The sequence below is a fragment of the Hyaloscypha bicolor genome (assembly GCF_002865645.1).
Source record: "Hyaloscypha bicolor E unplaced genomic scaffold K444scaffold_49, whole genome shotgun sequence".
In the NCBI taxonomy this organism is placed as follows: Eukaryota; Fungi; Ascomycota; class Leotiomycetes; order Helotiales; family Hyaloscyphaceae; genus Hyaloscypha; species Hyaloscypha bicolor.
The window spans coordinates 165,214-180,057 of NW_020194551.1; the positions used below are offsets into that span (position 1 = coordinate 165,214).

The 14,844-nt window shown below is 49.1% G+C and overlaps 5 protein-coding genes across 5 annotated transcripts; 2 read left to right on the top strand and 3 right to left on the bottom strand.

Annotated features, from left to right (window-relative positions):
* Positions 1 to 1,692: 1,692 nt before the first annotated feature.
* On the top strand, positions 1,693 to 2,853 carry K444DRAFT_584121 (uncharacterized protein; the record flags this gene model as incomplete). The annotated part of the gene is made up of 2 exons (XM_024877851.1): positions 1,693 to 2,336; positions 2,394 to 2,853. 2 exons carry the CDS (start codon positions 1,693 to 1,695, stop codon positions 2,851 to 2,853), a joined length of 1,104 nt encoding a protein of 367 aa, XP_024740679.1.
* A 56-nt stretch (positions 2,854 to 2,909) lies between these two features.
* K444DRAFT_522269 (general substrate transporter) lies at positions 2,910 to 5,490 on the bottom strand (the record flags this gene model as incomplete). Its single annotated transcript, XM_024874196.1, has 6 exons — positions 2,910 to 3,182; positions 3,246 to 3,311; positions 3,360 to 3,483; positions 4,249 to 4,483; positions 4,548 to 5,023; positions 5,102 to 5,490. 6 exons carry the CDS (start codon positions 5,488 to 5,490, stop codon positions 2,910 to 2,912), a joined length of 1,563 nt encoding a protein of 520 aa, XP_024740680.1.
* A 282-nt stretch (positions 5,491 to 5,772) lies between these two features.
* On the bottom strand, positions 5,773 to 8,074 carry K444DRAFT_555995 (uncharacterized protein). The gene is made up of 3 exons (XM_024876724.1): positions 8,000 to 8,074; positions 7,657 to 7,957; positions 5,773 to 7,609 (listed from the first exon to the last, which is right to left on the bottom strand). The coding sequence occupies exons 1-3, from the start codon at positions 8,036 to 8,038 to the stop codon at positions 5,949 to 5,951; spliced, it is 2,001 nt and encodes a 666-aa protein (XP_024740681.1). The 5' UTR covers positions 8,039 to 8,074; the 3' UTR covers positions 5,773 to 5,948.
* A 457-nt stretch (positions 8,075 to 8,531) lies between these two features.
* K444DRAFT_626470 (uncharacterized protein) lies at positions 8,532 to 10,817 on the top strand (the record flags this gene model as incomplete). Its single annotated transcript, XM_024882652.1, has 2 exons — positions 8,532 to 8,961; positions 9,010 to 10,817. 2 exons carry the CDS (start codon positions 8,532 to 8,534, stop codon positions 10,815 to 10,817), a joined length of 2,238 nt encoding a protein of 745 aa, XP_024740682.1.
* Positions 10,818 to 12,670: 1,853 nt separating this feature from the next.
* K444DRAFT_556001 (uncharacterized protein) lies at positions 12,671 to 14,835 on the bottom strand. The gene is made up of 3 exons (XM_024876725.1): positions 14,281 to 14,835; positions 13,787 to 14,218; positions 12,671 to 13,735 (listed from the first exon to the last, which is right to left on the bottom strand). The coding sequence occupies exons 1-3, from the start codon at positions 14,389 to 14,391 to the stop codon at positions 12,905 to 12,907; spliced, it is 1,374 nt and encodes a 457-aa protein (XP_024740683.1). The 5' UTR covers positions 14,392 to 14,835; the 3' UTR covers positions 12,671 to 12,904.
* Positions 14,836 to 14,844: the final 9 nt, after the last annotated feature.

Below are 14,844 nucleotides of genomic sequence, written 5' to 3' on the forward strand. Positions count from 1 at the left end.
GAAACTTGGCGAAAACTAAACAAGTTCGTTTGTACAATTTCGGATGGGTTACAAGCAATCCGTGCGAAATACAAAGCGGGCGATGAAAAGCCAGACTCAATGAACGACCGAACACTGCTCTTCTCTAAGGTTTCCTCTTCCCACCGCTCCAGTTTCGGAAACTCATTAGCGAACTTCTCTTCTCAGTATTCGAAAATTCGAATTAGAGTTGAGCGAGCCCTCCAGAACCACCACTTCGACATATGGCGTCTACTGTGTCGCCTTCAAAATGTTTTCGCCCACTTAACAAGGCTTCGCGTCGAATCGTTAAAATATTTTTTAATTGAAAGTAACTTCCGCTACTCACGTGTCTCAAGATATCGATGATGGCATGACCATCGCCCCAGGAGTGGCTATCTTGACCCCAAGGATTGATATTGGTTCTCCCTTCTCCAAGTGCCAAGAAACCGACGGGGTTGCTGGGTTGAAGTCGACGTATCCAGACGGGCTTGGAACTATCACGACAATTGGCTTGCACTCACGGGAGTACCTTTCCAAGAAGAATCTTTCTAGGCTGAGCAAGGATCCGATCTTCACCGTCGAATATGTCAACTTTTCGTTCTCGAAAGTGTGAGTGCAGCACATTGACGTCTTGCGCCGATTGAATTGATGGCTCAGCAAGAATTAAGGGAAATCCGGTGTCATTGAGTGCTAAATATTTATTTTGGACATCGAATTAGTGGGATCGGATCAGAAACATTGTCGGGTCTTCCCATCAGAGACAAGAACGATCTAAACCATCGATCACGTGCAGCTAGGCTCCATCAAAAGGGGGAGTCGCTGTCCACTGTCCATCCGACGACCTCCTATTGTCAAGGACACGCATTCAAACACAACGCACAAGCTGCGGGTTTTGCTCGGCATTGCAACGTCTGAAACAACGACATCTAAATGGGGCTCTTTTTTGTTTCGCCACTATCGCCACTATCGCCTCCGGAAAACCCAAGGCTGACCCCTGTTTTGACTACGCTTCACGTTCCGTAGCCTTGCAGCAAAACTCCCATCCGCCACCTACTTCCTAATTCAACAACGTCGCATGAGATATTTTCCAGGAATATATCTTGGAGATCTAGCATTGTCTGCCCGGATCGGCCCTTTTCAGCTAAAACCGTCAACCTCCACCGGGTGACGCGCGGGAGCGGAATATCCACATCGTTTGGGAAGGTTGGGAAGGGACAACACTTCAATCCGGTAACACATCGTTGTGGAAGATACGAGAGCCTTGCCTAAGACGGACTTACAACAAGCACACATCACAGGGCTTGCCTGTAAGCCCCAATTGTTCACGGGTGTCTAACCCGTCTCTTCTAGAGCCAGCCTCTCTGATCTACGACTCGACAGTCCCGCTTCGATTCGCAAGGCCCCTTCCGGCGAATTCTCAGTTTCGGGAACCCCAAACCTGTACCTTGACTGTAATTTTTTCTCGTCAGCCCTGTGCAGCTCAAACCTCAGTCTAAGAACAGGATCACTCATGCGAGAGTCTTCAGAGATACGATAACAGTATCCAACCTAAGTGGTTGCTCGATTTCATTGCCAATAGCCCGAAGCAAAGCCTTGGTAATGAGCGGCCATATAAAGATGGCGGCCGCAACGTTTTCCAAGATGTTGAACTTCCGGCCTTGGAAGACTCGACACAAATATACAGAACTGGAAATGAATGAGCACGATCCTACTGCGACTCGATCCTCATTCGATGAATCCCTAAGACGGATAGGGGCGTCACGTTTGTCGGAATGGCCAAACTTTCCATTCGAAGAAGAGTTGAAGAATCAACAAGATGACCAACGACTCAAAACATCCACAACACCGACGACGAGGAGTAGATTCTCTCCATTTCGATCCCCAACACCACGAGGTTCCAGCTTCCTCAAACGACTAAAACGAATGTGGACATTGTTTCCCATTCGAGATATCAGCTGGATAGTGGCATTTAGCTTCACGATTGGTTCAGCTACTTTTGTCATCAATGGCTTCTTCTTGCTGCTCCCGTTGATTGATCCAGCGACTGACTTTGCAACCGAGACTCCTTACGCGACTCCAGCTTCAAGTGTGTTGGGCACACTGATATTTTTGATCGGTGGTTATGCAGGACTCTTGGAGGGGCTGAATCTAACGGGAAAGGAGATGACAGTGGCGGATGGTCTGAATGTAGAGGCCACCGAGATCACAGAGATCGGGACGAAGCAGGACGACGAAAGGTCCTCCCAAGAATCGGCTTCCAAAAGCGACAAGGATTCAGCCCAGGGCGAGAGAACCGTGCAAGTACAAACATTTAGAGTATCTAGCTCTACCACGCAGTCAAACGACGATGCGAATGAAGTCCACCCAACCTCCCTCGCGCCCCTGCTCGGAAGCCCCACCTTCATCTATCTTCCCACCATGCACCAACTCCTCACAACGTACGCACGCTCCCTACCCTTCCATGCAGGTTGGGTTCAATTCGTCGGCACCATAATCTTCTCCATGGCAACAATCACATCTCTCCCCGGGATCCTTACCTCTTCGCCTTCATTGGTCCCCTTGCTGAATCTCCTGCCCGCCACTCTAGGAGGACTTCTCTTCATAATCGCCTCTGTCCTCCAAATTCTCAATGCGCAAGAGAAATGGTGGGTGCCGCAGCCACTGAAGGGAGACTGGCAAGTTGGGTTCTGGAACGCAACAGGAAGTCTGGGCTTCACTCTGGCTGGAGCATTGCCAGCTTTTGGGACTGAGACGGCCACTTATTTCGGCACGCTGGCGGACTTTTGGGGAAGTTGGGCTTTCTTGTTTGGTAGCCTGGTGCAGTTTTATATCGTTATGGGGTATTATGCTTGACAATCAAGAACAGCTAAAACCACAATCTTCCAGTCTCATCCAATGTGGATCGCAAGTCAGGTATAAACGCCCAAACTCCCTCTCCTTTCTCTCTGTCCATGCTTCAATAGTAATGTCGTTTCACTCTCCTCTTCCATCTCCTCTTCTTCATCGATATCTTTTTTATCGTCGAACAAAGAATCCATTTCTCTTCCGAGAGGCACGTTCCGTGTCTCGGGAACGGAGAAGAATACGAAGAGTGTTGTTAGGAGACAGAAAAGAACGTAGATAAGGTAGGTGCCCCAACCGATAGTGGTGAGGAGTTGCGGTGTTATGTAGGCTATCACGATCTAGTTTCTTATTAGTGATCGTTGCTTTCATTTTCTCATATTGCGTACTGGGAATGAACATACCTGGAAAAGCCATTGCGTGCAAGTTGTCATCACGCAGCATTTAGCGTTGATGTGGAGTGGGAAGATCTGCTTGTGTCAGTCTTCCAAATTTGTAACAGAATGTGAATGACGAACTTCACTGCACACATTCCACGATATCGGGCCCAATGACACAGAGAACGAGAAAGCGAAGATATACACCGTCAACACGGAAACCACACCACCGAGCGTGAGTTTCGCTTCCCCGAGCCAGTGTGGGCTCCGATAAATTATCGATCGGGATTATCGATTAGTAATCGTTATCGGCTAATCGATCGATAAACGATCGATATCGATAATTATCGTTGATAAAAGTGGGCCCCAGCTATTAAGCGAGCCCTATTACATGAACATCTCGCTTTCTAGTTCAATTATAAACCGATTAGTATAAAGATTAATATAAAAGTAGACTATTATTACTATACTATTATATTTCTATTTAATAGTCTATTATATAATATAGATAATATAATTATTGCTAATACTATCGATGCAATGGGGCTCGCTTAATGGCTGGGCCCGCTTTTATCAATAATTCCATTGATAAAAGTGGGCCCGCCAGCCATTGAGCGAGCCTATCGATAATTCCATCGATAATAGTGGGTCCCAGGGCCTTGGCAATACTACAGGGCCACTACAGGGCCAATACGCTATATTTACAGGCCTTAGACCGCCTTTACAGTACTAAATCTATTAATAATAGTGGGTCCAGGGCCTTGGTAGTACTACAGGGCTACTACAGGGCTAATGCGCTATATTTATAGGCCTTATACCGCCTTTACTAAATCGGAATTCTGCTATAGTAAAGAAAAGGTGGTATGAGGCCTATAAATATAGTGCATTGGCCCTGTAGTGGCCCTGTAGTGGCCCTGTAGTATTGCCAAGGCCTTAGTTCGATAATTATCGTAATCGATGGTCGATTATCGATTATCGAAAAATTAGCGCGATTATCTAATCGGAGCTTATCGAGCTTATCGGAGCCCACACTGCCCCGAGCTGGTTCGCTGGTGGGATTTTATGAACAAAGTATGCTAGAAAGAGCATACAGACCCCACAGAGTGATGAGCCGAGCGGGAGCCAGAATCTATTACCCCTTATTTTGACGAAGACGAACATGAATGCAATTGCTGAGAGGAGTTTGACGACGCCGAATACGCCGGTTAAGAAGAGGGACGAGGAGACGGAGGTGAAACCTGCGGACATGAAGATTACTGGTGCATCTAACACATTGTCAGTACACCATTTCCCCTCATTTTCCTGATATTTGATGCGCAAAAAACTTACAGTAATTCAAAGCATTCAGCCCAACCATATTCTGTGCTATCATCAAACCAACACCGACTACCAATCTTTTGCGAATACCAGGCTTTAATAGTTCTTTCGAAAATGGTACGTTTTTATCTCTGACGAGAGAACTAACTCTCGCTGCATCTCTAATCTCCTGCATCTCGCCCTCCACCATCCACTCCTCCCCTCTCACACCCCTCAAGCTAACTAAACTCCTCTCCGCCTCCCTTTCCCTCCCTTTCCCTGCTAGGAAACTTGGAGTTTCGGGGATAGAGCACGCCCCGAGTAGGAGCAGAATACCAGGGATGAGTTGGATAGCGGTAGGGAGCCGCCATTGCAGGGATGAAGAGGAGGGGAAGGAAGAGTGGGAAAGAAAGGCCCCCCAGAACCCGGCGAGGGCGGAGAGCTGCAGGATGGTTTGGTAGCTGGACATGAGCATGCCTCTCTCCGAAGGAGGAGAAATCTCTGATATACTATTTTGTCCTGCTTAGCATTTCTCATTGCATGAAAGTAAAGGAGGTTCAGGGAAGGAAAGGGGAGAGGGAACGCACTACATCGGCCCCCCTAGTGTCCCAACTCCCACACCTAGTCCATTCAACGCCCTCCCCACTTTAAACCCTCCTATCCCGAAATCAAGCAACTGCATCCCCGCACCACAAACATACAACCCCCCGGCAAGAAACAAACATCCCTTCCGTCCAAATCTCGAGCAGAAAGGCATTCCGAGCGGGACGCCGAATAATGCGCCCACGAGCCAGGAAGTTATGATTTGTGCTTGTGTTGATGCTAGTGCGGAAGGGGGGAGAGTGGAGAGAGAGAAGTGGGAGAGGAAACTGGGCAGGACTATGATACCGCCGATGAAACCGACTGAGTAGCCGAATAGGGCGGCTGTGAGGCCGGCGATGAGGGCAGAGAGGTAGAGTGTTGTATATCTCGCCATTTTTTAAGGAAATGTTGTCTCGCTGAGGTCTGGGAGACAAGTAACAAGATAGACGGGAGCAGGAGAGATACAAAGAAGGGGGGGTAGATAAAGGATATACAGCGTTAAGCACCTACCTGGCAGTTGGCGGAACATATCTCGGGATCTGATGGCATTCTAACTTTGTGGTGGTTGCAAGATGCAATGCAGGGGCGTAAAAGGCTCGTGTTTAGGCGGGTCTAGGAATCTGGGGTACCCCGCGGAGAAAACCTTTGCCCCAAAATATACTTTGGTACTTGGGCGGATAAATACTAATGCGGGCTGGCGACCAAGAATTCAGTTACGGATCCGCGAACTTTCGGGGGCGCCGATGAAGAAGGTTTGATGGATAATGGATGTGGTACATGAAGGTAGGGGAGATGATTGGGCATAGATTAATCGCCGACAGAATCTCAGGGTTCATATTCAGATGGGAATATCTACGTACCACCACCCTGCATAGCTCTCATCCTAGCTTCCGCAGCCCTAGCTCTCCGTTCCCTCTCAAGCCTCGTCCTCATCTCGGGCGTCATTCCTCTCGCTTCCTCCTCTCGCTTCTCCTGAGCACTCTTCTGCACCTGCCCTAAAGCCAACGCTCGCCCTCTACCCGCCGCTTTTCCAAGAGGTCCATCAACGACTTTTGGGCCTTGCTCTGCTAATCGAGCTACTTCTGCCTTCCTCCTTTCTTCTTCCCTCTTCGCCTCTTCCTTCTTCTCCCTTGCCTCTCTTTGCTCCGCTTCAGCGCGCGAGAGAGCGGCGGGGATACGGGCGGCTTCCCAGTCCCATTTGCTTCCTCCTAGTTCTGACCTTGCGACTCGGAATGCGTCTCGTGTTGAGCGATCACCGGCGAGGTCGAAAGCCGTCTTACTGTCACCGTTTGGGAGAGTCGGATTTGCGCCGCCTTTGATGAGAAGACCGGATACGAGGGGTGCGGAGTTTTGGCTGGATGCTAGATGGAGAGGTGTAGGTGCATGAAAGTTTTGCTGGGAGTCTTGAGGTTGAAATAGAAAATCCGGAGGGAGATTATTGTTGTCGAGGTACGAAAGTAGGGCTGGGAGCTTAGACCGCCGGATCAAGGCTTGGATTTGTGTCGTGTGAAGAAGGGCTGTCTCTTCCTCTTCTGATCGCTTGGCAGTTGCAGGAGCAGGCTGTTTCGATGCTTTCGCAACAGTTGCCTGTTTTGCAGCCCCCTCGGCAGCTAATTTTGCTGCAGAAATGGCAGCTTCATCTATTTCCAGAACCTTGACTCGTGTGAGCTCAACGAAGGATCGCATGAGCTCATTTTGAGTCGCACGACGGGTACTGAATGGGAATCCTCGAATTCTTGGATCATTTTGCCGTAGAACCTGACCATCATAGGGGCCGAACAGCGTTCTTCTATTTGTGCTTCCCGTCGCTCGTATGAATATCAATTCCGAGGCATCAATCATTCCCTTCCAGTCCTGGAGAAGTAATCGGACCTCGTCAGTAAGGGCTTGCTCATTGTATCTTCTGAGACTGGATCCTGCAGAGTGGGCAGCCCCCTTTGCGGCATCGTTCGCAGATTGTGCACCACCTTGTTTTCGACGAGTTGTGTATCGATGGAACGTCTTGTGGACAAGCACTGTCGCCTCACGAGTCAAAGGGCCTGTCTGAGCTGACTTCGTCTGCTTCGGTGTTAAAGAGACAACCATGGCAGCAAAATGTCCGCCACCAATCATGCATAGGAACATATGAGGTCCTTTATACGCTTCCGGGAGTGGTACTGCATTATTCGAGTCGACAGGCACTTTCGCCTGTGGCTTCGGAGCTAATTGCTTGTTCTTGATAATATCAACGACTTTTGCCTCATTCTCCTGCTCTAAATTCGTGAAGATGGATCGGTATATGCCAAGATATGTGCTCGAGGGCAGTGACGGAGTCGTAAACCAAAATAAGGGAGGTTTTCCTGATCCACGTTTTTGTTTCCTTGGTACAAAATCTTCCGCATCTCCGTCATTCGCAGAAGAAATAGCCGCCTGTTTCTTCAATAATGCGCTCAGAGTTGTTTCTTTCCGTCCATCGCCTTCGTCGTCGTCTTCAAAATCCGATGAGTCAGAACCCGACAGGCTCTCATCAAGATCTGGGCATGGTTAGAAAATCATCTGAAGAGGTGTGGCAGAACCATACCTCCAACCAACTTCTCAAAATCTCCTTCTGACACTGGTTTCGCCCCTCTGATCCTCTGCTTCAGGTTGTAGCCATGTAAGTCAGACCTAATATGACTCCTTTGGTCCTCCACAGTGTGAAAAGTCACCCCGCAGAGAGAGCATGACTTGGATCCAACAGCGCTTTCTGTTCTTGACTCTGGAACTGGGTCCTTTGTGCTAGAATGAGTTGCAATATCGTCATGGGGGCCTTCCTCAGTGTCGTGTTTTCGCGTCAAAGTCGTTAAGATGTCTGCGGGAAGATCATACACTGCCCAAGTTAGTTCTCAGGTCGGAACAGAGCGGCCGGCTTCAAAGATACCATATAATGGCCGCCGCGTTACTTCCTCCTTTCGTTGATCCATTGCAAGGCAGATTGGTAGAAGGATGACGGATTTCCGTGGCAGCCACAACAAAATCAATGAGGCTGAGAGTTGACGATCGAAGTCTTATCGGTTTCGATAAGCTTTCTCGGAGCGGATCTTCTTTTCTCCTTAGCGAGCACTAACCCTGCCCCTGACGTAGTGCTTTTCTGGACAAACAGCTCCGTGAGCATACGAGCTTGACAAACAAGATATCTAGCAGAAAATGTGACACATAACTACTCTAGTCTGTCCGAGGCTACGAGCGTCTAGAATTCTATCCAAAATCTTAATTGGTTTACCATAGAGAGACCAAGAGACAGTGCGGGGTACAGAGCGGACAGGATCACCATTGCATGCGCAACCTTGAGCTCTAGGCAAAGGTAGTCCATGTCATCGGGTTTGAAGAATCCCATATCTCCTCACTCCGCCTCACGAAAAACAAGAAGAAACAATCCCGCGTCCTGGAATCGACACCCCCAAACTCTATCTCAAGATGTCTTCCTGCTTCGGATCGAGGAAGAAGTCCAAACAAAATGGAGACCGTCAACCTTTACTACCTCAATATGAGGATGATACGTCACTGCAGAGAATAGCCCACCAGAAGCTACACACATATCAAATGTTTAGAGCACTTTCCAAGGGGTTCATGCCATCAACTGAGCAGACCATCGTCAACCTGAGGACTCTTCTGGCATCCGATGTCCTGACTCCAGACACTCCAGGGCTGAGTGAAAGTGGACGAAAGCTCATGAAATACTCCAAACAGTGGCTGCAAGAATTCATCGACTTGTTGAGGAACAAGAATGAAGGGGACCAGATTCAAGATTTCATCTGGTTTCTGATCCATGCCAGAATATCTGTGGACACGAATGATTTGATTCGGACGGCGAGGTCAACGAGAACAAAAGCAGATGCTTCGGCTGGTATGTCGTTGTTTAGAATTAAGTCTGATATCTTGCTAATAGTCATAGCTTATGAAAGCATTAAGACTGTTGGAAGTCTTCTCCTGACAAACTCCGATTTCAGGATATTTCTCTCCGACCTCAACACCATTGGGCGGAAAGTATTCGCAGATACTGCCAACACGATTTCAGATGTCGCTGAAAATGCCGCAAATAAAATTGAGCCCTCGTCCGCAGAGAGTGAGGCGTTGAAGAAACCTGGCGGAGAGAGTAGCACTGCACCTACGGCGGCGGAGCTCGAAGCCGAAGCCCTTGAAGTTACGGACGTCGTTGCAAATGGAATCAAGAAGGCAGGAGAGGAAGCTCGTGACAGTTTGGCGGAGAACGTTTCTGATCAACAGAAAGAGACCTTGATCCACCGACTGAAGGCAGCCGTCACGAAATTGAGACAGAGGAATGATTACACAGATTCCGTTTCTACCATCGGTCTGTTGATCAAGAGATACGCCAAAGTCTACTCTAGAGCCGTGGACAAGACAATAAATACTGTTCAAGAGGACGTGGAATCCAATGAGGAACTCGACCGAGCTATGAAGAATGGATGGTCACTACTCAGTTCATTCGGTGACAAGAAGGCTTGGAAAGAATTGCAGGAGAGATTCAACAAGGTCATGGAGCATGCCCAGAAAGACCCCGAGTTCGAACAACTCATGGAGGAATTAGCAGCATCCATCCAGAAGATGCTCACGGAACCCGGCTTCTTCGATTCAGCCAACCACAAGATGGAAGAGCTGAAGGAAAAGTCGAAAGAAGTAGGAACGGATTCGCCGTTACGGAAAGATATCGATGCTCTGCTCCAGCAAGCCCGCAAGACGTTCGACTCGGTCATGAACGACCAAGACGTCTCAAAGCTTCTACAAACCTCTTTGCGGCTCTGGAACCTCCTCTCGCCAGCCAGGCAAGCCACAAACCCCGAGCTGCTCACAGACACTTACACAATCTTCATCCCTCTCTTCATCCAAGCAATCCAATACCTTCCCATCCCCCGCCTCGAAATCTCCGTCCCCGAAATCGACCTCCTGCTCGAGAATCTGATCCTCGAGCCTGGACGGACAATAAACAACACTTCGTTCCTCCCCTTCCGCCTCAAAGTTGAGACATATAACGATTTATCCATCAGAAAAGCTCGTTTTCGCACAGTAAGCACGATGAAGTCTATGGTAACCATCAAAGTCCAAGGCCTATCCATCCGTGCCGATGAAGTTGGCTTCTGGTTGCGCGCTCACAAAGGCCTCCTCCGCCTAGCCGACGAAGGAATCGCGTCCTTCGAGCTCGACGACCGCGGAATTGACGTTGAGCTTGACGTCGAAGTTGGCAAAGAGCGACTCGAGAAGATCCTCACTTTGCAGAACGTGAGAGTCAAGATCCACCATCTGAGCTACACTTTAAGAAAGAGCAAGTTTGCATGTTTAGCTTGGCTCTTCAAACCTTTACTACGTCCGATTTTGAGGAAGGTGCTGGAGAGACAGTTAGCGACTACTATCGGAGATTTCTTCCATGCTGCGAATCGCGAGTTGTTGTTTGCGAGGGAGCGGCTGAGGGCAACGCGGATTTCGGACCCGAAGGATCTTATGACGTTCGTTAAGGCAGTGCTGACAAGATTGACTCCCGCGGAAGATCCAGATTTGTATACAAATGTTGGGGTCAGGGGTGCTGCTGATCAGAGAGGCAATATCTTTGCGGGAGTTTATGCGCCGGGGAGTGTGGTGAAGCTGTGGGATGAGGAGGCGGCTAGGGCGGGTGAGGTGGTGGATGATAATGCGAGTCAAGGGTGGAGGAATGAGATCTTTGATGTGCAGGCTCGGTCTATGTTCTAAGACTGTGTGGGTGGGGTACGAAAAAGGAGCACACGAACATGGTGACAAAAGTGCCCTCGAGGTTTGAAGATTGAGCACAGTCACGGAGGGTGTATAATCTAGTTTAGGGACTCTACAGCACAATAACCAATACTTTTTTCTGAAGCATCCAAGCTATGCTTGAGGACACTCAAAGAGATCTGGGAACCCCACGCTCATCGTGTACCCCTCGTTTCGTCCCACTACCCCGCGGGTTCACCATCCCGACCTCTTTTCTTCTTTCCCGCAAGATCAACTCAGCCTCCCTCCCCATCCTTCTCTAGAGGAAAATCAGTTCACTCCATTTCCAATCTTTATTCTGCCTCCCGCATGAAAACCAGTCCGAAACGGCTCTCTGACTGTTTTTCCTGGGATACCCAGCAACATTGGGCGGGGTAGCTCACCGATACTTTCTTTGGTACCACTTCCACCTCACCACGTCACTCTCTTGTACACTCTTTTCCTTCGGCAAATTGTCACAAGGCACTACATCCAAGAAGCAAACACCCTAACCTCCTGCAAGTGCAGATACGAAGTATATCATCCGAAGTAACAACCCATGTCCCTATTTCTTGCCCGTGCCTCGGATCATTGCCTCGCCGAGAGGCATTGCCTCATGGCGTAGTACCCATCTAGGCACCCTCGTCGTCTTAACATCACCCGACACCGTCGATGGCATCAAAGGGTATCTTTATCTGAACTTTTCGGGCTTTTCGACATTCCGGCAAGGGCTGGAAGCTGACAAGATGAGACAGATCAGATGTGAGGATCTATTTTCCTTCGCCTCAGAGTTTCCTCGGTATTTTCTTCAGTCATCTGAGCGGAAACTCTTCAACCATCTTCTCCTTGCATCTTCTGGGTATTTATACCGGCTTGGCATCCCAAAGTATTTAATTCCAGAGTACCTTCCTATCAACTTTTCCAAGGAAGTTCGAAATAGCCCCTAGTGCATCATCGGTCCCAAACTCCAACTCGCACTTCATCCTCACGAAAACACACTTCACAGTCTCGTATCAATACATCGAAATGCACATCTCCGTCAAACCTCTCCTCACCCTCCTCTCTGTAGTGCTCTTCTCTTCCCCAATTTCCGCCCTTCCAACTGATCTCACTGCTGCCATCGCCGATGCTCCCGCTGCTCGCGCTGCCGCTGACGTCTGCATCAAAGGCGTCTATTGTGGGAGTTATGCAGGCCAGAATGCTCTTGTATGATTCCCCTCCTTCACGCATTGCCTCAATAACTTACTAACTCAACTTTCCTTCTAAAGCTGACCTGCGACGGCCACAATCTTTTCAGATATTGCTTCAAATCATGCTACATCGACCAAGGGTGCATACCGTATACGACTTGGGGCTCGTGAGCCATCTCTCGTCCAGACTTGGTGAGTCGAGGAAATCTGCGGAAGATCAATCTGGCTGTGGTTATGCTCCTGGTTCGTGATGGATTTGAGGGTTGGGTCGGGTCGGGTGGAGTTGGAGTTTTGATTCTCGGGGACTTTACAAAGTGGCGAAGACTTTAAGTATCATCCTCGATCCTAGATAACACATGGGACGTTGAATCTGTCAAATGACCCAGTAGGATATTCAAGACACTTTTCTCTCCCATCGGTCAGCATCTTGATCCATACTCTGCTTGGGAAAACTCAAATGATCACGTGTCCGTTATTCCCCTCGATTAGTGCGTTCCTGGCTCTGGTTCGCCGCGAATGGTTAGTCGATAATGGGACAATCCTCCTCTCGACGGCGACCCAAAAGCGGTGAAGAAAGAATTACAGTAAATAGCTAGAAAATATGCAGGATCCACTAGGATCTGAGTGTTTATAGCTACTTGATCAAGGCTTTTCAGTTTCGATGGTGGATATTAACGGCTTTCGGCCCACATTGCAAGGGTAGACGTTGAAAGACCCCAATTTTGCGTGTTCAGTTTGCCATCCTCACTATCAAAGTGATATCTATGCCTGAACGCCAGCCCGTTACCCTCCACTTATTTTTCCAAACCGTCATCAGTCATCACTTGCCTTCTAATTACCCGTACGCAGATCCCTACCCAGTTTTCCGTACATGTTCGCTCAATTAATCTTGCAATAATTCGCTGGAAAGCTCCCTCTAACGCCCCTGAGCTCACCCTCCCACCAATCATCAACGCTGTCTGTTTTCTTCACGACCTTAATCTGATCGCCTTCCTTAAAACTCAAATCGCCTTGATTTTGACCTTCGAAGGAGTAGAGCGCCATGGCGTACACGCCGGAGTTTTGAGAACCAATTCGTTTCGGGGGTGGGGGAGGTGGTTTCTTTTTGCCTGCAACGCCGCGCTGGAAGTAATCACCACTGGGCCCTGCGGGAGAATGGGCTACGTAGGATGATTGGGGTGTAAGTTGTGTCGAGTAGTCTGGCGATAGAAAAGCTGGACTAGGTTCGGGAGAAGGAGAGGGGGAAGGCGGCTTAGGTTGTTCGATGACGGCCAACGAATTCGAAGAAGGGATTCGCATGACTCGAGCTTCGGGATTGGGAGAGATAGGGTGGTTCGTGTTGTTTGAAGATGCACGGCGGTTTGCAATGCCATTTCGGACGCCCAAGCCAGTTATTGATTTGCGTCCAACGTCGCCTAAAGACATCGGTTGGTGAATAGCTTTCCCCCGGGCGACCATGTTGATGCTTTCTATTTGTTGCTGAACAGGCTTGAAGTCTTTGCTCCACATAGATATGACATCCTCCATCGGCGGGGGAGGTGATGGGAAGCCAGTTTCTTCACAGTAGTTATGTAGGATGGTGTAGTATTGGGCTAAGAGCGTATTTTGGATCATGATTTGGACCGCAAGTAGGTGAGGAAGAATGGAGAATGCGGACGCAATGATGGGAGGAAGAGTTTCCCTGAGGTGTTCGTCGGCGACTTTGAAGTCCTGTTTCAAGCATCAGTCATAAGTGAGATAAGGATGGACCGAGAAACCAACATCCGCAGCTTTTGCTAAGTCCTCCTCCGCCCTTGCCAACGCCGCATTATCCCGATCTGATCGTTTCAACTTTTTTGATAAGCTGTTGACCTTGTCAATGTAGCGTTCCCAATCTAGTCTCTTATTTTCTCGTTTCTTGATTGTTTTGCGTATGGGTTGCAAGTACTCCTTCGCATCGGTTGCTGGCCTGATCACGCGAGAGTCCATCATGCCAACTTCGTCCAGCAGATCCGTCTTCAGTTCTGCGTACGCTGCCCTCAACTTGGATGTCCGCTCGAGCTGCTCTGGGGTACTCATGACTGGCGGTTGTCCGTATCCATCACTTGAGCCAACAATCGGCTGGTAGAGCTCTTCGAATATTGTAGTCGCTGTCAATTGAATGCTGAGAATAGATACCCATGCATCTCTCCAACCTTTCGATGCCTCTATTATCTGCGAGTTCTGTCAGCGAGGTTCCATAGAGCGTCTGAACTAAGCAAAGGGGGAAGACAAACCTTGGTGAGCATCTTGTCAGCATCCTCATATTCGTTGAGGAGCATAGCAACATTGGCCTGGTCTCCCCCTCTCCTCTTCAACTTGCCAAACTGGCGATGCACTGTATTCATGTCGAGAAATGACGTCTGATCTGGGCGATGGTGGTAGTGACTGAATAATGCCAATTTGCCTGGCAAAGGCGCGCTCTCGTGTGTCGAAGGAACGAATCAGGCAGATGGCGAAAGGTGGAGAGAACAGACAGACGCTCAGGAGGGTTGGTTGTCAATTAATTGGCACAGCCGCACGCGACGAGATGACGATCACGTTCAAAACCGGCGGGTGTGCTGTGCTGCGGTCTCGTTGCGGCGCAAGGAACGGGTTTTGGGTGATTCACCATGGATCCAGCTTTCGCCTTCTCCCTGAAACGAAACAGGGTTAGCATTCGCCTCTGCGGGGTTTGGGGCTTTTTTGTCGTTCTGGAAGGAAGGCTGCCTGCGCCTAAAATAACATTCCCATCAACTGATGCTTGTGTGCGAGATAAATGCACTGCTGTGCGGATAACGCGTGGATAATTGACGACCACA

Bases quoted from the DNA above. Each gene is read 5' to 3' on its own strand.
- K444DRAFT_555995 (XM_024876724.1), bottom strand. From the start codon at position 8,038: ATGGATCAACGAAAGGAGGAAGTAACGCGGCGGCCATTA. The intron at 7,958-7,999 runs TATGGTATCTTT...CCGACCTGAGAA, and splicing joins AAGTAACGCGGCGGCCATTA to CTAACTTGGGCAGTGTATGA. The intron at 7,610-7,656 runs GTATGGTTCTGC...AACCATGCCCAG, and splicing joins TTTTGAGAAGTTGGTTGGAG to ATCTTGATGAGAGCCTGTCG.
- K444DRAFT_556001 (XM_024876725.1), bottom strand. From the start codon at position 14,391: ATGAATACAGTGCATCGCCAGTTTGGCAAGTTGAAGAGGAGAGGGGGA. The intron at 14,219-14,280 runs GTTTGTCTTCCC...CAGAACTCGCAG, and splicing joins CTGACAAGATGCTCACCAAG to ATAATAGAGGCATCGAAAGG. The intron at 13,736-13,786 runs GTTGGTTTCTCG...TGCTTGAAACAG, and splicing joins ACTTAGCAAAAGCTGCGGAT to GACTTCAAAGTCGCCGACGA.